We start from the raw sequence: 21159 nt of genomic DNA, 5'->3' as shown, positions 1-21159 counted from the left end.
CGTGACAAGGCGCGGGTAGTCGAGAGCCGAGAGGGTGAGCCCGCGCTGGGGGCACCTGGTTAGGCCTCCCGGGTAGGCGTCGCGGTCCCGGGCACCGTCGCCCGAGCTGACTGTGGCCATGGGCCTGGGCGCCAGCGCCGAGCAGCCCGCGGGCGGCGCCGAGGGCTTCCACCTGCACGGGGTGAGTCGCCCCTGCGGTGCCGGAGGTCTTAGCGCGGCACCCGCTCCGACGCGCGGGAAAGCCGGATCGCCGGCCCGGGGGCGGCAGCCGCGGGGTCTCGGCGTGGGGTGGCCTCCCAGGGGAGGGTGGTACCCCTTCCCGGTTGGAGCCATCGCCGAGAGAAGGCGCCGTGGCACCCCTGGGTTCCCGGCCCGCCTGCGGCCGCGGTCGGCCCGGCGCCAGCCCCAAGTGCCAGCTCTGCAGGAAGCGGGAGCGTTTCCTTGTGGAGTCGGGCCTCTCTGGAATGGCACTTCTCCCAGGGGGAGAGTGAGCGCGCCAGGTTCAGTCAGGAGAATTTGTGCACTTGTATGAACACATTTATGATCGCCTGCTGTGCACTGCGCTCCATGTTGGACCTGAGGAGAGAGCCCAGTCCCGGCCGTCTGCGCTCTTGGATCGAGGGGGTCGCCAACTGCCGGGGAGCCCACCGGCTTTCATCCCACGCTTCTCGGGGTCGAAAGGCTTCGAGAGGTCGAAGACCAGTGAGAACCAGACAAGGAAAGTGGGAGCGAGAGAGCAGAGAGAATGCGGCAGAGGGCTCGGGGATAGATTTGCTGCAGGGGGAAGGTCCCCAGGTGGAACACTGCGGAGAAGCGCCGTAGGGCGTCAGCAGAGAATGTGTCATCCGTGTTGCTACAAAGAGGTCTGGATGAGCAGTCGCGAGGACAGTGGAGATGGGAGTGAGTTCCAGGCCCTGAAGGTGGGGAGAGGGGTCCGTAGCCAGATGGAGATTTGGGGTGATTAGTACCTCGGAGAGGGCGGGGCTGTAACAGAGGTGAGAGGGGCAGGTGGATCTCTGTCTCCGGAGCACAGATGGGCCAGACTCCCTTTTCGCTTGTGCCCAGGTGGATGGCTGCAGAGATGGGCGTAGCTTGTCAGTTTGACGCCTTACTCTTGAGTGGTCTTTCCTATTGTCATAGGAGGCTGTGTTAACAACGAGGCGGCGGAGGGTTGGGGAATGAGAGTGGGGACCAAAGAAGAGGTTTGCTAAAAAGAAAGGCAGGATGGCTCCAGGGCCCAGAGGTAACAGGATTTGTGCTTGCTGATAGGCTTTCCCTAGTGGACACCATGATGTGGTACCAAGCGGAAAAAGTGGACAGTGAAATGCATGCAGCCAGAAGGGTCTTCCAACAGGTTTGATGGAAAGCAAAGTAAGGCTATTGACAGGGGGTGAGGGTGGATGGTAAGAGTGAGGACAAGAAGGGCCTGTCGGAGAGGGACAGAGTGGAAAGTTTGAGGAACTGGGTCTTCACTTACAAAACATTTATTTTTTTCATTTCATACGTGCAGCTTTATTTTTTAATTGAAGTATAGTTGATGTACAATTTTGTATATGCATACAATACAGATACACAATTTTAAAAGGCTGTGCTCCATTTATAGTTATTATATAAAAATGTTTGCTATGTGCCCTGTGTTGTACGGTATAGCCTTATAGCCAAAAACAGTGACTTTGAGCACATACATTATGACATGTAGATTTCCGGGTTCTGGAGATAAAGCAGTGAACAGAAGAGACATTGTCCCTTTTCTTATGGAGCTTACATTTGGGTGCCAGCCGGGAGAGAAGGGAGCAGACTAGAAATTGAAATGTGTGGTATGTGGTGACCGTTGCTAGAGAGAAAAATAAAGCAGGGTAAGGGGTCCAGAGTGATGAGTGGGTGCTGTTTTAGATAGAAGGGTCAGGAAAGGTCTCTGATCAAGTCACATTTGAGCCGACACTCAGAAATAAGGAGTGGACAGTAGGCTAGGTGAAGTTTATCTGGTCACTCTTGCAATTAACTACCCCTACATAGCTTTTTAATCTGCTTGATCGTTTTCTTTCATTCTTCAAATCATTGGTCTTTAATAGTTCCATGATACATTTTTTCCTGTTTTATATATATATGTATATATCTGTATACTCACACATAGATACATGGGGGAAGAGTGTTCAGGGTGGAGGGAGATGCCGAGGTAGGATTATGCTTACTGGGCTTCAGCAGTAAGGAGCTGGGACTGGTGTGCTTGAATGGCCAGGTCCTTGTGAGGGAAAGGGTGAGGCCACATTGTGTGGGGCCTGGTGTGTTGTTGTCCTGGGCATTTAGGATTTAATGCTGAGGTATGGTACCATCAGGAGGCTTTAAGTAGAAGTGTAATGTTGCCTCCTTAATAGTAAAAAGAAAACCAAACAAAGAACAAGTGGGCTGCTTTCTCTAACTGTTGGCCTTCCCACACATGCAGAGCATGGTGGAGAAGTCACTGCCCTGCGCAAGCTGTTACAGGGCAGTGGGCAGGAACAAGCTCTGGGTCGGATTTCCTGGGTCAGGCTGCTGTTGAATAACTGAGGGCTTTTCCTTCCCTGTCAGTTGGGGTTAGTGAGGCGGTTAAATGACAGGGGAAGCAGGTCGTGCACTCACCTGGCACCCAGCCAGTCCTCAGAAGAAGCTGCCGTCGTGTGGTTAATTGCTTGAGGTGCCCTGATGGGAGTTGGGGCGCGGGTTAGGAAAGCGGCACACGTGTAGGGCTGTGGGGTTGGGGGTGTCAGGAACCCCCAGGAGAAAGCCAGACAGAGGGGGTGCTTGCTGCAGGACTGGGGGTGCGGCGGGCAGCATCCCAGATGCTTTCTGCTGTGGAGCCACAGTGGGCGATGACAAGGCCCAGGGCAGAGGCAGGAGAGTACCACCAGACCACGGGCAAGGCCACAGGAGCGAGGAGGTGGAGGCACAGGGTGGGCTGGGAGAGACCCTGCGCCTGCGCACTGGGGGCCTGAGCCTCAGGGCCTCATTGATGATGGAGAGTGGCTGACATTGGGTGGAGGAGGGTACAGGGCGACCAGCCTGCTCTGGAGCCAGGGCCTTACCCAGGGGAGGTGGGGTGGAGTGGCCAACAGCAGGGAGGAGCAGCTCCCCACCCGCTCTCCCGGATGAACTGTCCTCCCCTGAAAAGCTACCTCTTTCCAGACTTTCCCCAGAAGGGATAGTGAAGCAGGCTCCCAGGAGCAGCCCTCTGGGCGAGGCCAACTAGGGTGGAGTTGGGTTTCTGGGCTCATCTCAGTGGAAGCCATGGCAGCTTCTAGAAGTGGCAAGGAGAGGCTCTTTTGGTACTGCTGTGAGGAGGGAGCCCTAATCCCAGGGGGAAACTGGCCTGGATCCACAGCCTCAGCAGTGAGGGTTCCTTCAGTCCAGGGACTCTGTGATTGGAGGGCCTGGGGAGTGGCAGAAGCCACGGGTCCTTCCCCTCAAGCAGGCATCCAGAACCTGAGGCCACCTGAGCCCGGGGCTTGGGGGCCTGGTTGACACTGGGCTTCAAGTGCTCACAGCCAAAGGCTGGAGGGCGTGGGGCCCACCTGTGGTCCAGAACTGGGGATAAAGGCTGCATTGTCTGAGCGAGGCGCTGTGAATGGGGCCTTTGAGATGGATTTCCACCAGAGCAGCAAGCCTGGCTGCTGTGTTTTTGGAGACAGCGGGGAGTCTGGGAGTGCAAGGCTGCACAGGAGCAGCCTTGGGCTGGGACTTGCTGCTGGAGGAGCTGGCCCACGTGGGGAGGCTGGATGGCAAAGGGAACTGTGTGCTGCTCTCCAGGCTTGCTGGCTCAGGCTCATGCCCGACCCCGGGGTCCGTTCTCCTCCGCCAGCCCTCCTCAACCTTGCCTGGATCTGTCACCACAGGGTCAGGGGCCCTCTGGGATCTGGCCACAGGCTGTCTTCCCCACTCCTGTCTTTCTGGGCACAACCCCGGGTCACTCCTTTCCTGTCCACATCTGACCCTTTCTGGTAAACCTTCCTGGCTCTCCAGCAGCCCCAGCGCAGGCCTCTGGGGCAGCGTCTGAGTCACCCAGACGCAGGCTCCCCGTGGCCTCCTGCCCTGGGCTCTTTCTGTGAGGCTGTCTGGAAGCGTAGTCTGTGGATCACGATCTGGAAAGAGTCGTTTTCTGAAAGAGGAAAACATAAGCCCAGGAAAGCAGCGAGAGAGGATGGCGTGAGCCTTGGCTGTGCCCATGTGTGGCCCGCCCGGCCCAGTTCACGCTGGGGTCCGTGTCCTCTCTGGGGCGGGGAGCGGGGCAGTTTCTAGAACTGAGGGCTGGGGGTTTCCGGGAGAGCCCTGGGGTCAGCGCAGTGACTGCAGCCTCTGCTGCACAGGTGCAGGAGAACTCCCCCGCCCAGCAGGCAGGCCTGGAGCCTTACTTCGACTTCATCATCACCATTGGGCACTCAAGACTGGTGAGGCCCCCCTCCTGCCTCTGGAGTGGGTGGGTGGGTGTGTGTGTGTGTGACTGGTGTGTGTGTGTGTGTGAGACTGGTGAGGCCCCCCCGCCGCCTCTGCCGTGTGTGTGTGTCTGCGTGTGTGTATATGTTTGTGTTCTGCTGTCCCATGGGAACCCCAGCCCTGCCTGCCTTTTCTGCTGGAGGGAGACCAAACCCCATCTCCCCCTCTTCCAGGGCAACAGTGAGCCTGATGGGGGCCTGCCTGGAGTTTAGCCCTTGGGCCCTCCGGGGTGGGTCAGAGGCAGGGGGACTCCTGGCACTGTCCACAAAGCCTCCAGGCCTGCCGAGAGGGCTGAGGGCTCTGGAAGGGGCCTTTCAGGGTGGGCCATGCGGCAGTGCTCTGGACTCAGGGGGCTCTTTGCTTACTTTGTGGTGTTTTCTGGGAGCCCCAAGGGAGGAAGGTTTAGCAGGGCTTAGGGATGCTTAGGGTCCAGTGGCTGCAGGCCCAGCCCTGATCTGTGGACCCAGCCCTGCACCAGGTCTCTCGGGGGCAGCTGGCCACCAAGGCCCTCACCCTATATCAGACCCAGACTTGTCTGGGGGTTCTGGCTGGGTGTTTTGAGGGGGGCTCCAGGAGTCAGCCCTGCTGCCCTTGCAGAACAAGGAGAATGACACGCTCAAGGCCCTGCTGAAGGCCAACGTGGAGAAACCAGTGAAGCTGGAGGTGTTCAACATGAAGACCATGAAAGTGCGTGAGGTGGAGGTGGTTCCCAGCAACATGTGGGGCGGCCAGGGCCTGCTGGGCGCCAGCGTCCGCTTCTGCAGCTTCCGCCGGGCCAGCGAGCACGTGTGGCATGTGCTGGTGAGTGGGGCATGGCGGTGGGATCACTGGGGCGGACGGGGGTGGGTGTGTGGGGAGGCCTCCTAGGAAAGGCCGGCAGCCATTGGGCCTGTCCGGGGATTCTGAGGGCAGGGTGTGGTCTCCCTGTTCCAGGGTCCCAGAGAGGGCAACTCCTCGTCACCTGAACAGGGCCCTCTGACTTTGGGTAATTTCTTACACTCCAGACCTTGGTTTCTTCTTTGGAAAGATGGGGCCGCCATCTGCTGGAAGGGTCGTTGTGCTGCCAGAATGCTGCTGTTACTGCTTTGCTTTGTTTAGTTGCTAAGTCATGTCTGATTCTGCAACCCCGTGGACTGTAGCCCACCAGACTCCTCTGTCCATGGGAGTCTCCAGGCAAGAACACTGGAGTGAGCTGCCATGCCCTCCTCCAGGGGATCTTCCCGACCCAGGGATTGAACCTGTATCTCCTGCATTGGCAGGCAGATTCTTTACCGCTGTGCCACCTGGGAAATCCTGCTGCTGCTTTAGTCCTTATCTAAAAAGAGTGTTTTTTTCTGGTATACTCTAGGGTATTACCAGTATCATGTTTTTTTGGGCAGGTCCCCTGAGAGCCCCTTCGGGCACTCAACTGGTGCCTGGGGTCTGAACCTTAATGAGTCTCCGTGACTGAGCTGTCACAGCTGTTGCTGTTAGTGTTCGTTCCTAGACATACACGCACACATGTGTGACATGCACAGTCACTGATTGTGCCCCGGTTCTTGAATGCACAGTCCTGCAGCTTGATGGGTGGGAGGAGCCCTGAGCTAGAAATGGGCTGATTTGGTTTCTAGTTGCTTCTCTTGCTCACTGACTCCTTGGGGGAGTCTGCTCAACCTTTTCAGCTGGCCTTACTCTGTCCATGAGTGCAGTGCAGGGGTGATGATGCAAATCCTTCCACGTTTCTTGGGAGACTGGGATCGGGGAATGGAGCTTCCCAAGGGAGAAGGCAATCCTGGCACCTACTTATCACCACCCTTGCCTTTAACCTCCCCCCTGTCCCAAGGTCTTCAGCCCTATGCCTGCAGCAGTAACAGCAATAAAGTGAGGTATTTACTGTGGGACAAGGTGTGGTTTTCATTCTGTACATGTATTATTATTTTTTTTTGGTCTTCTCAGCAACCTTTTGCCTAAGTACTATGTATCCTACTTTTAACTGTGGGGAAACTGGGGCAGAGGAGTAAAGTGTCTGTCTTCAGTGCCCCAGCTCACAGCGGGGGGAGGCTGGACTTGGATCGGGTGGTCAGATGCGGGAGCTGTAAGGTGAGCCGTGACACAGTGCTGCCCTCTGCTGGGCAGACTGTGGACTGGGGGAGGCAGGAGAACAGGGGCTGGGTGGGGCTGGGCGAGTCTGGGTTTGAGGTCTTGGCCTGGGGATGGAGGACAGGTATACTACTCACCCCCTGAAGACACAGCTCTCCACCCGCTGCCCCCCAGTAGCAAGGCTGACAGTTGGATAATTCGTGATTCTTTTTCCGCAGGATGTGGAACCCTCTTCACCTGCTGCCCTCGCAGGCCTGCGCCCCTACACAGACTACGTTGTGGGCTCGGACCAGATCCTCCAGGAGGTGAGGAAGGGCAGCCTTCCCTCCCCACTCCCCCGGCCCCTTGGATGGGGTGCTGTCCATGAGAAGTATCTTGTCTTGTGAGGCTTCCCATCCCAGAGTGGGAACAGGGCTTAGGTGCTGTGTGTCTGTTGTAGTCCGAGGACTTCTTCTCGCTCATCGAGTCCCACGAGGGGAAGGCCTTGAAGCTGATGGTTTACAATTCTGAGTCTGACTCCTGCCGGGAGGTGACTGTCACCCCCAATGCAGCCTGGGGTGGAGAGGGCAGGTACTTCCTGGGATTGGAGGGCTGCGGGGTGGGGCTCTGTGGGGCGCCTGGCCAGTGGGTGTGGACCTTGAGTCCCACGGTGGGGGTGGAGGGCTGGGCCCTGGGCCCAGGGGTCCTGAGGCTGATGTTGGTCTGGGAGACCCTCTCATTGCTGGTGGGTGGGGGTGGCAGGGGTAGGAAGGGCTGTGGGACAAGCCCAGGAGGGTGTTTCTGGCCTTTGGCAGCCTGGGCTGTGGTATTGGTTACGGGTATCTGCACCGGATCCCAACCCAGCCCCCCAGCCACCACAAGAAGCCGCCTGGTGGCCCGCCGCCCGGTGCCCCACCGCCTGGTGCTCCACCGCCTGGACCCGGCCCCCAGGACTCTCCTGCCCCTTTTGGCCTGGAGACAGGCTCCAAACAGGGTGACTATGTGGAGGTACGTGGGGAGCACTGGCCAGCTGGGGCAAGAGGGGAGTTTCATGTGGGCAGAGGGGCCTGCAGCTGGGAAAGGAGGAGACGGGGGCTGTCCTCACCGGGAGCCTATCTGTGGAGCCCTTGGGAAGCCCCCCGGCTTGTGGGACCCAGGCGAAGCAGATGGGGCCAGTCCCGGGACCGTGCAACCTGCTTTGATTTTCCTGCCCCTTGGGTCTGCAGGTGAGGGGAGTGCGAGGCACTGGTTGTCATTTTCATTTCACGACTGGGACAGTGAGGCTCAGGGGTGGGCAGAGCCTTGTCTTGTGACTCCCTGAGTCTGTCGCAAAGTTAGGCCAGGGACTGTGTGTCTGGCCCAAGTGCCTCTGGGCATCAGGCTGGTGCCTGGGGTCTGCATGCGGGCACTCGGGGACTACTCTCCAGGCATGCACTATGCCAGGGGGTCACAGACAGGGCTGCTCAGCAGAGTGGGAAGGGGATCCCAAGTCCATGTTGGCACCTCTTGGGAGGCCAGCTGGGCCTCTCTTGCCTGGCTACACATCTGTAGAGGAAGCAGTAGATCCCCAAGGCTGCTTGCTCCTGTGAGCTGAGTGGTGCTCCCGGGGTAGGTGTGGGCTAGGGGTTAGGTTGGACTAGCCCTGTCGTGCGGAGAAGGCAATGGCACCCCACTCCAGTACTCTTGCCTGGAGAATCCCAGGGACGGGGGAGCCTGATGGGCTGCCGTCTATGGGGTCACACAGAGTCAGACATGACTGAAGCGACTTAGCAGCAGCAGCAGCAGCAGCCCTGTCCTGACAGGGCCCTCTGATTCCTCTTTTTCCCTGGCTCCCCTTAGGCCTTGCTGCAGGCACCTGACTCCTCCACAGAGGAACAGCCCCCTGGGCCTGAAAGTCTTACCCAGGGCGCTCAAGACCTTGGAGACCCGCCCCGTTCCATGGAGATTCCTCTGCAGCCTCCACCTCCACTGCAGCGAGTCATGGACCCAGGTACCGAGCAGGCCGAGAGCAAGCTGAGGGCTGGGCGTTGGCAGCTATCTCGTACCTGCCAGGCTAGTCGCAGATGATGTGATCAGCGTGTGGATGGGGAGGCTGCCGTCCAGAGGCGAGAGGGGGCCTGCTCAAGGCCACACAGTACACTGGGCACAGGGCAGGGTCCGGGCCCTCTGCTGCTGGGCTATTCCTGTGATCACCCACCCCAGGCCCCTTTCTTTCCTCAGAAACCGGCTGTGGGAGCCTCTGGGGCTGGCTGGGAGCTTCACAAACAGCTGAGGTTTCAGTCTCAGGCCAGGCGAGATGCCCCAGAAACTGGGCACAGTGAGCCTGAGGCGCTGGCCTTCCAGCGGTCAGGGTTCTGTGCCGACAGAGAATCGTGTGCCTCCCCGCAGGCTTCCTGGACGTGTCTGGCCTCTCCCTCCTGGACAGTAGCAACACCAGCGTCTGGCCTGGCCTGCCCTCTTCCACAGAGCTGACCCCCCCTGTGGCCTCAGCCTCAGGGCTGGAGGATGTCTGCTCCAGCAGCGGTTCTCACGAGCGTGGTGGTGAGGGGCTGGCCCCTCTGGGGGGGGGACCCTGGGTTGTGGCAAAGGTGGCCCTGATAGCCGGGTTAGAGGCTGGCCTGTGGGGGAGGGCAGCCACATCAAGGCGCTCATACACTGGTGCTCTCATCCCATCAACACAGGGGGCAGGAGCTGGGGGTCAGTGGGGTGACTGCCCAGGCCACACTGGCCCAGGTTTTGTGGGCCTCCTCAGCTCCACCCTGTGTGTTTCAGGTGAGGCCACCTGGTCTGGGTCCGAGTTTGAGGTCTCCTTCCCAGACAGCCCCGGTGCCCAGGCCCAGCCAGACCACCTGCCTCAGCTGACCCTTCCCGACAGCCTCACTTCTGCCGCCTCACCTGAAGACGGGCTGTCTGCTGAGCTGCTCGAAGCCCAGGCAGAGGAGGAGCCAGCAAGCCCAGAGAGCCCAGACTGCGGGATGGAGGCTGGGGGGGCTCCTGGCCAGGCCCGGCTCTCCACTCCTGACCACTCTGGGCTGTGAACCAGGCCCTCTGACGGCGTCTCACGAGGCCTGGAAGTGGGGGGCAGCTCAGGCCACACTGTGTGGGGTGGCCCGTGTTAGTGCTTCCTGGGCTGAGGCCCTGAGTGCTGCGCAGTGTCTTCTGCCGACGGGGGGGCTTTTGTGTCCACTCAGACCCTACTGGTCTCCAAGAGAAAAACCTACCAGCAGTCATTCTGCCTGGTGGTCCTGGCTTTGGGGAATTGGGCACTTGTCTAAGAATCTCAAACAAGTACTTTTGGCGTAGCAGGGGGCTGGGAACAGCACCAGATTAAGTAAGTTTTCCAGAAGCTGGGGTAGGAGAGGATTCTTTGCTGCTTGGGTCGGGCGTGGAGCTTCCATTGGTAGAGGCCATGGGCCTTGGGGATGGGCGTCTTTGGGCCATGTGCCCATTGCATGTTCCTGCTCCAGTCACTGTGGCTACACGGCAGGTAGCAGAGTCCAGGAACCAGCAGGTGTGAAGATGGGGTGAGGGAGGAAGGGGTTGCTGTGGAGTGTTTGTCTAATCGTTCCGTAGCGCTTGCCTTGATTCTTTCCATTACAGCCAGCCTATCTGTAATGGAGGGCACCCCCAAGCCCTGGGACCCCTGCCGCCCCATTTGCCGTCTCACCCTGTGCTAGTGTGCACAGTTGGCTCAGGCTGACCACAAACTCCAGTGAACCTGGCCCCTTCTCCTGAGGGAAGGTTGGAAATCCTGGGCCCTTCAGCAGAGACTCACCTGTGCTTGGGCCGTGATGCTGCTGCTTCCCCAGCATCTATATCCCACGGACCTAGCGTCCCCAGCTGGGAAACCTGTCAGCTCCCAAACTTTTACAATTATCTCTTTAAAATATACAAGTCATCTAGCCACCCTAGTGGTGAATAATAGTTAACAAATTTAAGTTCACCATCCTAAGCAGGCTCTCAGAGCCCGTCCTCCCGCCTGGAGTACTTTACACACAGCTCCCACCCCACGCAGGGATGAGGCGCCTGGACAAGAGTGAGTCAGGGCCCGCTGGTATTTCCCACAGTACGGGAGAGGGCTGTTCCCCTCTCCCCCAGTGCCTCGGGAGGCTGAGACTGGGTTGTGCGTCTTGCTCTGCCTAGGTCCCACAGCAAGAGGAGGGCTCCGTGCAGGGGTGATCCTTATCACTTGAAGTCCTCTCTTTGGCCAGAGTCCCTCACCTTCCCACAGCCCTTGCTGATTACCATAAAAGCTGCCTCCGGCCTGGCCTTCTAGCCTCAGCCCAGTCAAAAGTCCCACCTTTACCATTTGATTTGGTGTGTGCCCTTAGAGGGAATTCAGAGCTCCGTTAGGCTCATAGAGGGGCCCAGACCAAAGATATGGAGGGAGGGGTCCCATATCAGCAAACACCTCAAGTTTCCTGCACTGTGACTGCATTTAAGAAGCAAAGCTTTGTCAGGTCTACCAGAGCAGCTGATAAGCCTGCAGAATAGGGAGGCATTGTGTCCAGAGCCAGTGCCAGAACCTGGTTCCTGGGTTGTCTGGGAGCCCAGTGTCTGCCTGCAGGAATCCAGGAAGTAGAATCACGCCAGGCCTGTTCTGAAGCCAGTTTCCCTTCACTAACCTGGCGGCCTGACCCAGGGTCACCCTCACCCAAGGGACCTGGTTCTTCCTGCCCTCACGTTAACACACCCCCCTCCCTAAACTGGGGGATAAAACGGATATCAATGCTAATTATTTCCAGGGTAAACACAAAACCAGAAGTTTCTCTAATCTGCTATAAAGGAAAATGACAAGTGGAAATAAATGTGTACCATACACTTTGAAATATTTTAACTAAAGCCTTTATTCTATACAACTGTGAAATACAGACTTTTACCCTTTTGGCATTGCAGACTGTCAGATCTTCTGGAAACTATTACGGGTTTGACTGGAACAATAAAAAAACACAACCATGCTGGGGCAGGGGGGTCAGATCTAAGATGGGAAGGGAGCACAGCCGCCCCAAAAGACTCAGCACATGGGGCAGCATGCCCCAGCGAGACCTATTCCTTCAGCCCAAGGGCCCTTCGTGCAAACAAAGCTGAGGGCTGGGAAATTAGTTTTTTTTTTTTAGCCATTAATTCACAACTATTGCTAAAAAATGTGCACCGAAAGTGCACCATTGTATTCAACAGATAGAAAGGATTTTTTTTTTAAAAAAGCCGTTGCTCTCTGCATAAGGGAGACAGACTCGTTGGAAATGTGGCGTGTCTTTGCTCACTTCTTCGAAGTGCTGGAGGCAATGACCGCTCCACTTTCCAAAGGAGGCTGACCAGCAGTGAGTGAACCCTGTCTCTACAGTTGTGCGGATCAGAGTATCTCAAATGGTTAGGTCTGGACCCAGGCCCATCAGCTGCCTCCAGCTGAACCTGTGCAGATGTAGAAAAGAAAAAACCTTCCCCACCCCCTCCACAGTCCCTGCTATTACGGGGACGGGCCACACACAAGCTGGGGAGGCAACTGGACTGGAATAAACTGCCCTCTGAAGGCACTTGTGCTTCTGGCTTCACACAGGAGGCTTGTCTTATGTAGTTTTATGGGGGTGGACCATTGTTCTATTCCGAGTACAAATGACCTTGGGGAGGATCCAAAGTATGTTTTTTTCTGCCAAAAGTTAAAGTGTTTATCCCCAATAAGTTATATTCTGTACAAGATCGAAATGATTCTATGAAAGCTTTAGATTGTTAGAAAGAACAGTGAAAAGAAATCTGGATACAGGTACAACAACACAAACCTGCATATAAAACTGGAAAAAACAAAACATGTATACTTCCAGGACATGAATATCAAATTAACTCATTACGATACCCTTTTACTCTGACACCAGAAATATTAGGTAGCATTGAAATGAAGTTAGGATCTCATTATGGTCTTAAGTTTTGATGGTGTCATGCTGCTCACCCGGAGCAAGACCCTGTGGTGTCACCTGGTCTTGCCCATAAAGAAAACACAGTGGAGGAAGGCGTGAGAGAGCTGCGCCTCCTTGCGGCCGCCGCGCAGTCCAGGCGTCCCAGCTGGGCATGGGCTGGGCGCGGTCTAGGCTGGCAGTCCAAGCGCTGTGACCCAGCACCTGGGGTTTCGACAGATCTGCCTACAACAACACATCTGAGATGCAGTATTAAAAACAAGCCCAACAGTAATCATTTATTATGAAATGGGCTGGCTCTTGAATTGTGCAACAGCCAATTCCTATTAAAAATAACTGTCTTAAATGGTGAAAACAACTTGTTTGTTTTTTTAATGACAAACTTGGAAAAAGCCTTCATAGGTACTGCGTAGATGGAATGTACTCTTAGAAAAGCTCCCGAGTGTGTGGGATTGGAGTTGGAACACAGTGACAGACGTGGCCCTACCATGTGTCTCTGACAAGTGCTAACAGATCAAGATAAGGTCCTTGGAAACAAAAGGAGGAAGCAAAATCTGTGCTGGCCTCTCTTCAGTCCTCAGTACATCTCGCAACACAGCCTGCTTGGGGCTCTTCTGCTCTGGCACTCTGCCTCCCCTGGGACAGCTTAATCTACACATGGAGACTGGTTTCTATATTACATCTTGATTAGTCACTTCAATGGAAAGATAATCTCGGTCCATACCAAATCAGTCGTTAGAAGTCTTGTTCCCATTGGGGCTCTGGGCTTCCTAGGACTACTCTTGGGGCCATAGAGGAAGGTCAGTAAATGAATACCCAGGAGTGCTGGCCTGCCCTTCACGTGGACTTCTGACGGTAATGGAGGGTGAGGTCACCACCACTCTTCCATATGAAGTGTTTCACTGTTCGAAGGTCCATATTTGGATCCAAAACCTGAATAACAAAAAGTAAATAAAAAAGGTATCCAGTATCTCAGGCCGTTATTGCTAATGCTGAACTCTCCTTGCCCATGCTTGGTGGCCTGTTCTTGCTGCATGCAGGCATGAATCTGGGCACGGGAGATGTGCAACTCATGTGGCTAGGGCAGACACGACACGTTCAGCTGTTCTGAAGAAATGCCTCGAGTGAATCCTCATTTACAGCATTTCCACAGATGCTCCACTCACCTCCTCTTCAGATCTTAAACTAACACAGCAGATGCTGCTCTGCACATCAAGATGAGCATGTGGCTTTCTTTTCAGAAAAAAAAAATCCACTAGCACATCCACATCTGTCTGTGTGTGCATTTCAATCTCCTTGTCCCTTTCCTGAAAACTGCCCCCAGGGTAGATGGAAGCTTTAGGGTGGGTTAATCAAGCCCTCCAGAAAAGGCCTCACAAATAGGTGGGAGACCCGGCGCTCCTTACAGTCTCTCTAAAAACAGAAGCCCTCCCCCGACCCCTGCAAGGCAACAGATCTGGAAACCACAACCCTACCACATTAGGAAATTCTGAGCACCAGCACTGGAAACAAGGGGGCAGTGTCCTCAATCCATTTACCTGGTCCTGGCACAAAAGCTCAATTTTCTCCTCTGCCAATACAGCAATATCCTCCTCTTTCTCCTGTTCTCCTGGTTTTTCATTATTAGAAGAGCTAGTGGTTTGAGACTCATTATCCAAGTTGATGATTTTCTCATAGACGTGTTCCATTACTTTCCGGACTTGAAGCATGTCACTAGCAGAAAGTCGGTCCCTGAAAAAGGCAAGGGCAGATGGTGACATCAGGAAATCACTGGATATTCTCTCTCCCATTTTCTTTGGTGATAACATTTGATAAGGCTAAATCATACCACAGAAACATAAACCAATACATGTTCTTAGGCATTGCTTTAATCCATTTTTAGAATTCCCAACAGATTTCTTATAGTGTCATCTCCTAAGACAGATTATGTGCAAATAAGTGAGATTATATACGTAAAGAATAGCCTTCTAGGTTCTATTCCCTTAAACACTTTCCCAAAGCATGGGCAAACTGAATGCCCCTGAAAGGGAAGGCAGCCCATGGTGCTCATTAGGCTCTGATGATGGATGTACCCATTTCTCCCAGGGCTTCCTCCTATAGTCAAGACCTTGAGTTTCAACTGCCTGTCTGATCTCCAAACCCACCAACCCAACAGCTCCCGCCAATGTCCCAAAGGCATCGCAAACGCTACATGTCCAAAACTAGATTCAGCAACTTCCTTATCCCCAAACCTACTTCTGTATCTCTGACATCAGTTAATAATGGTCAAATCAAGTAGCTCAGGCTCATACTTTAAAAGCCATCTTGAACTTCAATCATTAAACACTGCTGAAGTGCTATCCAGAGCTTGCTTTAAGATCATCCTCTGTGTCTGAGTGTGAGTGTGAGTGTGTGTCTGAGTGTGTGTAGGCAGGGGGATTCAGTGGGAGGGAGGGAGTAGAGGTATAGATGACACAATGTTTAGCCATACGCTGACAATTACTTAAGCTGTTTGATGGGATAATGAGGTTCATTCTTCTTTTCTTTTTTGTGTATATGTTTGGAAATCTAACAATATCTTATGTAAGCTCCTACTTCCACATCCCTGATCAAACCATTTTCTGGACCTGAAATATCTTTCTTTTGACCAACCTTACATGTCCAGCTCAAATTCCATGTCCTTCAAGAAACCTTTCTGGAAAGCTATAGTCACAGATTCATTTCTTCCCCCCACACTTGTCTTTCCCTAAGTATCCATAAAAGCAGTTATTATACACAGAGTGTGTCCTAAACTATGAATATGGCAAGAGACAAAATCATGTCTTATTTTGAACATCTGCAACTGGCCACAGTTGGTACTTTGTAAACGGTTAAATTATATAAACTTTCAATATTATGAAATTAGCCTAAGATCTAGTACTTGCCTCCTGTGCAAGAAATGTAATCGTAACGAATAAAAAAATATCTCTGGTAATTAATTAAATCCAACCCAGGGATCGAACCCAGGTCTCACGCATTGCAGGCGGAGTCTTTACCAGCTGAGCCACCTGGGAAGCTCAAGAATACTGGAGTGGTATCCCTTCTCCAATGGATCTTCCCGACCCAGGAATCGAACCAGGCTCTCCTGCATCGCAAGTGGATTTTTTACCAGTTGAGCTACCAGGGAAGCCATACTTTGTAAATGGTTAAATTATATAAACTTTCAGTATTATGAAATTAGCCTAAGATCTAGTACTTGCCTCCTGTGCTATAAATGTAATCATAAGGAATAAAGAAATCTCTGGCAATTAATCAAAGTATTGCACGACACTCCATTTACTTACTTTTTTAAGGTTTTTGCTCCTGAAGATGCATGAGGTTGGAGGTAGAAAGGAATTTTGTTGAATTTGGGCATATTTTTCTGAAATATTAAAAGTGAAAAAAGGTAAAATAGTTTCTGTTAGTTGATAAACTAAAATGATGTCAATACTTGTGAAAACATGATTCATAAGTTAATCACTATTGTACATTTAAAAGTGACTTTCTATGAAATTTATAGTAAGCTATCAAATTATGTCAACCTTAGAGAAAGGATATCAGAAAAGTATAAAGTTTCATTTTGTAATAAAACAAAGACAAATTATATGCAGTGTCAGTAGCAATATAAAATTGCAGCATGGCTCTTCTCAAATAAAAATTCAAGGTATTAAAGAGAAACAAGCTTTATTTTAATTCTTTAAGCCATACAAACCAAAATCTCAAGTCTACATTCAAATGCCAGAACAAAAATTTAAGTGTCTTTAGAGAAACCCACAACATTCACTTTTGAGAAAAACCATACACGCTATGCCGGTAAGGTCCATTATCCACCTGGAAAGGTCAATCAAGTCCTCCTAACTTGCTTTACCTCTGACATCAGAGTGAGGTCTGAGGTTTCAAATACGAGTGGAAAGTTCAGCCAACCACCTAGATGTCCACATGATGTAAACCATACACTTAGATAAAGGATAAAACTAATCGGTCATCTTTGCTATGGGGATTAATCCCCCTTTGAGCCTCCATGTCATATCCTCTTTGGAGGTTTCCTCCGGGGAATAAGCCACAGGCCTAAAGTCAGCAATGCATCCAAGTGAGTTTCACAGTCAAAAGAAGTAGTGGTTTATGGGGAGCTCAAATTTAGAGAAGACTAGAATATCCATGAGGTGTCAGACTGGCTTTAAGTTCTTGGAAGTTTATCTGGGACAGAAAACAAATTTTCTAGAAGGTTCTAGAGATTAAATCTCTTTTCATAAGGCTTTAAATAGACAAAAAATTGGTCAATAGCGTATAACTAGAAACAGACCTATTTGTGTATAGGAATTTAGTGTATGATAAAACAGCATTTCAAATTAGTAGGAAAAGTTTAGATGATTCAATAAATTGTGTTGACACACTGGCTATCCATTTGGAGAAAGTTAGCATCTTACTTCACTTCACACCAAACAGAATACATTCACCAAATAGAATAAATTCTAATACTTTAATGATCTACATACAAACTATTATCATAAACATACTAGAAGAGAACACAAGAAAACATTTTTGCTACTCTGGAGTGGGAAATACTTAAGTAAGACATGAAACTCACAGACATAAAGGATTAATCTGGTCATATAAAAATTAAAACTTTTTGCCTGCCAAAGGACATCATAAGCAAAGTAAAAATTCAATCGAGAGGCAAGAGAATGGTCAAAGGGTTAATATTCAATATGAAGAACTATTACAAGTCAATAAGAAAGACAAATAACCCAATAGAAAGTCGAGTAAAGAATACAAACAGGCAATTTACAAAAGAAATAAAAATGGCCACTATGAAAAGATGCTTAACCTCATCGTAAGTTAAAAAAAATTAAATCAATGAGATAATACATCTATCTTTCAGCAAAGATTCTAAGTATCCAGCATTGGTGAGGGTGTGGGGTACTGGGCACTCACACACTGTTGGTGAGAGTGTAAACTGGTATACCCTTAGTGGAGTGCAATTTGGCAGTATCTATTGAAATTTAAAATGTGCATACCCTTTGATCCAGCAATTCCACTTCTAGGAATTTACCCTAAAAAGTACACAAAGATATATATACAAGGATGTTCACTGAAGCATTGTTTGTAACAGAAAACATTGGGTACAACCTAAATGTTCATTAATAGGGACTGGCTAAATAAATCATGGTACATTTATACAATGAAACACTATGCAGTTGTTAAAAAGAAGTGATCCATATACTGATATGAAGAAATGTCCAAAATATATTTTTAAGTGAAAAACAAAACAAAAAAACACACCCAAGTTGTAGAACAGTACAGAACAGTAGCTTCTGTGCAAAATAAAATGATCTATATATGGATTGCATATATCTAGACACACATAGATAGACACAAATAATATATACTTGTGTATGCACAGAAAAAGGTACTGAAGGCTTGGCATTAAGCTATTAATATTTACTACCTCTGGGAAGAAGAATAGGAAGTGAATGGAAGAGAGTGTTTGGAAAAGGATGGGAATTTAACTTTATTCATTTATTATTTTCTTTGATAAGCACATTTTATATATTAAAAATAAAGATAGAAAGAGATATAATATTTCTCTGCAGCTTTGGAACTGCACAGAAGCAGAAAAGGATTCCACATGGCAGTCTAGTTTCAATGAAAGATTATACAATCTAATGCAGTTAATTTTCTTCATGATTTGGAAAAAAATAAGAGGACAAAGTGGGAGTGGAGGACACTTACATCCACAGTGATGTCAATTACCCATTGTGGCACCGTCTCATTAAGAAGCATGGACTCAGTCTCACCCCCAGAATCTCGGCAGAGCAGCCTAAACATAATCCATCATGTAGTAAGTGACAAAATAAGCACGGATCCCAATATCACTGTCATTAAATGTTAGAGGGAGGGACCTTATAGAGTTCATTCAGGATAACCCCCAATTGACAGCTGAGGAAATAAAGTAGAAGGCAGGCAGAATGACTCATTCTGCGAAGAGTGAAAGCAAGCTGTAAAACTCAGGCTCCCAGATTCCGAGGCCAGACATACACTACGGCTGCCTATTGGGGCCCCTGGGTGAGGACAGGAAGCTGGGTGTAGGCAAGGCACTTGAGGTCACCCAGAAGTGCTATGGTGCATGGGACTCCACACACAATATGGGGTCAGGATGTTTTCAGTAACTCCTCTCAGGAAATCACCATAGAGTTCTGCTCTCAAGGGCAAGACAAATAGCATTCTTACTTCGGGCCCATGGCTTTCTCCCATGACATTTCCTGGGCCTTGGCTGGCAACTTGGAGGTGAAGCCAGTCTAGCACTTGCCTGCAGGCCCTCATGAAGGCCTGCCTTGCACCTCACGTCGAGCCACTGTTGGGCACGACAGTTTCCAGGAGCAGCCCAGTCCATCTCCCCTGGCCTGGTCTGAGGGAAGTTATCTACTCAGATGTTGTCCTGTGGGTGGGGACTTCTGGTGAAGTCATCTGTCCCCTCACCCTGGCGGTCTTGCTGGTTAAGTGAGAAAAAGCATTTCCTGCAGAAACCACTAAGAAGCTGCCTTGAGGCAAGGTTATCAACCTCCACAAGGTATCAACCTCATTTTATCACTAGAGGCTCAGCTCTCAATTAAGATGGGGTCTAATAGCATCAGACACTTAACTATTTCAGGGAGGTGAAAAACCAAAACCCAGACACCCCTAGAAATTAATAGACATTTGCTTGAATCAAAACTTCAGGGCAAACAGGATGCACTCTTAGCCCTTCTTACCCATACCTGAAGAGGGTGCGACCTCCAGCTTCACCAAAGATCACAGGGGTGTGTGGGGGCACTTGAAAGTAGCCATTTCCTTTCTGTACTCGGTTCTCCTGCTCCCCATTTACTAGGAAAAGATGTAGACGGCGTCAGTACCCAGAGTCAGTGCTAACAACACAGATTCTAAACATTCTGTTTCCACAGGACCCAACCATTGCAAGATTTTAAAGTCACAAAGTACTGTAAGTTAGCTAGAGATGGAAATAAAGGTAAAAAACAAAGTTAAGTTCCTGAAAATAAGAAATACGGCAATGTGCGACACACCTCATGAGAGGTGATTACATTTTAGAGGAGATTAATGTTTGAGATTTAAAACAAAAACATAACCATCTACTTCAGCCTCAGGGCAGTCTAGAACAGTCTCTTTATAAAGGATGATATGCTCTTTTCTTTCGTGCTGGGGGGTGGGGATTGGTAAAACACCAAGCACAGAGAAATTTGTGTCAGAAAAAAAAAATTTATATTTAATGGCAGCCACAACTAATGGTATTAGTGAAAAACAAAATCTCAAAGAGGTCATAAACTCATTTTTATTGCTCTCTGCAGATTTCATTTCAGTCAGCTCTCCGCAGCTGACTCCTCCTTGTTCATAACCACTTTCTGAAGGAATCTGGAAGCAATCTCGCCCTCTGCAACCCAATAGCACTCTCTCACAGCACCAACTCTGACCACACAATGCAGATGTAAGCGGCGCTTTGTCCAACCAGAATGCTAGTCCCTGAATGGAGGGATCCATGCCCATCTATCTCTATTATCTTCACTTACAACTCATTATAGGCCTCCGAAAACTGGAGGTGCCCACCTCGTACGACCAAGCAGTCTGAGGGTCCACTGTGTGCCGTGCAGGTCCAGCAGGATTACCAGCCAGGTAGTGTGTGCCATGTCCTGAGCCTGGCTCAGTCCTGCCCTGCCTTCACTATGCCAGTTTGATTTTAAGGATGATTTGGCGTTCCTGTGACTTATTCTTTACTCCCCCAACCAAAGTCTGCCTTCAAGAGATGCTGCCTGTAGCCCTTTGTTTTGATTACTTAGTCTTTATTGGCTCCTTGGGCCTCCGAGGGCACCCTGTCAGGTTATAGATGGAGAAAGACAAGTCAAGAACAGGAAATGGTATGCCCACAGCTGCTTTGCTGATAAAATGGCAGAGCCCATAGCAGAACTTAGCTTTCTTGACCCTCTGTGAGCAGATCTTTCCACTGACTCTGGCTCACAGTTCACTGCACAATTCAGAAGGGCAACGGAGCGAGCCAGGTAACAAAAGAAACGCCATCATATGTGGGGTCAGTGCTCTCTCTTTGACAGGGACATCAGGACACTGGCTTACGGAAAGGCATGCCATCCTTGCAAAACAGATTTAAACTCCAAAAATGACTCTGGATGAAATCAGTCGGCCACAACAAAGTCTCTGGCAGGAGGGCTTCATCACTGCTGACCACCACAAACAGGCAATCTTCAGAGAATCTTTAGCAGAGCAAGTCCTCAGTAGCAGGAACTCAAGGTTATATATCAACTGTGATATTTTAAGTTTTTTCCCCTCCTTTTTTTAATCAGACTGAGCCAAACTCATATGTTCCAAATTCTCCAGTGCTGCACAGTGAGTTACTGCCACTGCTTGTGGCACACACAGCTTCGGAATGTCCTCAATGACATTAATTCTTTACACATACTCAGTCACTTACCCTGGCACTTCTGAGTTGGGAGCTGATTTTTTGAGCCAATATCAGGTAGATCATCAGACTAGGGAATATCTACCTTTCAGGCCAATGTGAAGAATGCCTCACAAGGACAAACCTGGCTTTCCAATGCAGCTCAATAGCTAGCTTTGGAGGTAAATCCAGCAGGTCCACAGACACCTGGAGAAATACTGTAAGAATAAACCTGCTAAGAGCTGCCTGCTTTCAAGGACAAAGGTCACCTGAATACACAGGACT

At 50.8% G+C, this 21159-nt stretch overlaps 2 protein-coding genes across 14 annotated transcripts in view; one reads left to right on the top strand and one right to left on the bottom strand.

The window, feature by feature from the left end:
- Position 1: 1 nt before the first annotated feature.
- On the top strand, positions 2-11354 carry GORASP1 (golgi reassembly stacking protein 1). 5 transcript variants are annotated; one of them, XM_086365991.1, is made up of 10 exons: positions 22-181; positions 1270-1371; positions 4341-4421; positions 5065-5268; positions 6765-6851; positions 6986-7116; positions 7341-7533; positions 8365-8515; positions 8914-9066; positions 9298-11354. In XM_086365991.1, the coding sequence occupies exons 2-10, from the start codon at positions 1360-1362 to the stop codon at positions 9561-9563; spliced, it is 1278 nt and encodes a 425-aa protein (XP_086222117.1). In that variant the 5' UTR covers positions 22-181; positions 1270-1359; the 3' UTR covers positions 9564-11354. The 5 variants fall into 5 exon arrangements, with proteins under 5 accessions (XP_086222119.1, XP_086222117.1, XP_086222116.1 ...); XM_086365993.1 differs by lacking the exon at positions 1270-1371 and having other exon boundaries at positions 2-34; XM_086365990.1 differs by lacking the exon at positions 1270-1371.
- The window catches only part of WDR48 (WD repeat domain 48), a 52785-nt gene continuing 42980 nt past the window's right edge, over positions 11355-21159 (bottom strand). For 5 of the 9 annotated variants that reach the window (XM_086365984.1, XM_086365986.1, XM_086365979.1 and 2 more), the window contains 6 exons: positions 19190-19295; positions 18165-18252; positions 17450-17485; positions 15737-15813; positions 13973-14165; positions 11355-13367 (listed from right to left, as the gene is read on the bottom strand). In XM_086365984.1, coding sequence (XP_086222110.1) covers positions 13272-13367; positions 13973-14165; positions 15737-15813; positions 17450-17485; positions 18165-18252; positions 19190-19295 — 596 coding nt within the window. In that variant the 3' untranslated portion in view covers positions 11355-13271. The remainder of the gene's footprint in view (positions 13368-13972; positions 14166-15736; positions 15814-17449; positions 17486-18164; positions 18253-19189; positions 19296-21159) is intronic. The other 4 variants (XM_086365988.1, XM_086365981.1, XM_086365982.1 and 1 more) reach the window with 1 other exon arrangement.

Source organism: Bos grunniens, chromosome 22, assembly GCF_055505025.1.
Source record: "Bos grunniens cultivar Pamir isolate PY7600 chromosome 22, Bosgru_T2T1.0, whole genome shotgun sequence".
Lineage (NCBI taxonomy): Eukaryota > Metazoa > Chordata > Mammalia > Artiodactyla > Bovidae > Bos > Bos grunniens.
The sequence above is the reverse complement of the archived record's forward strand: the minus strand, read 5'-3'. Positions and strand labels throughout refer to the sequence as shown.

Excerpts from the sequence above, each read along its gene's own strand:
- GORASP1 (XM_086365994.1), top strand. The coding sequence starts at position 3,616 with ATGGATTTCCACCAGAGCAGCAAGCCTGGCTGCTGTGTTTTTGGAGAC. Across the intron at positions 3,871-4,340 it reads CCTGGATCTGTCACCACAGG|GTGCAGGAGAACTCCCCCGC; the intron begins GTCAGGGGCCCT and ends TCTGCTGCACAG. Across the intron at positions 6,852-6,985 it reads CGGACCAGATCCTCCAGGAG|TCCGAGGACTTCTTCTCGCT; the intron begins GTGAGGAAGGGC and ends TGTCTGTTGTAG.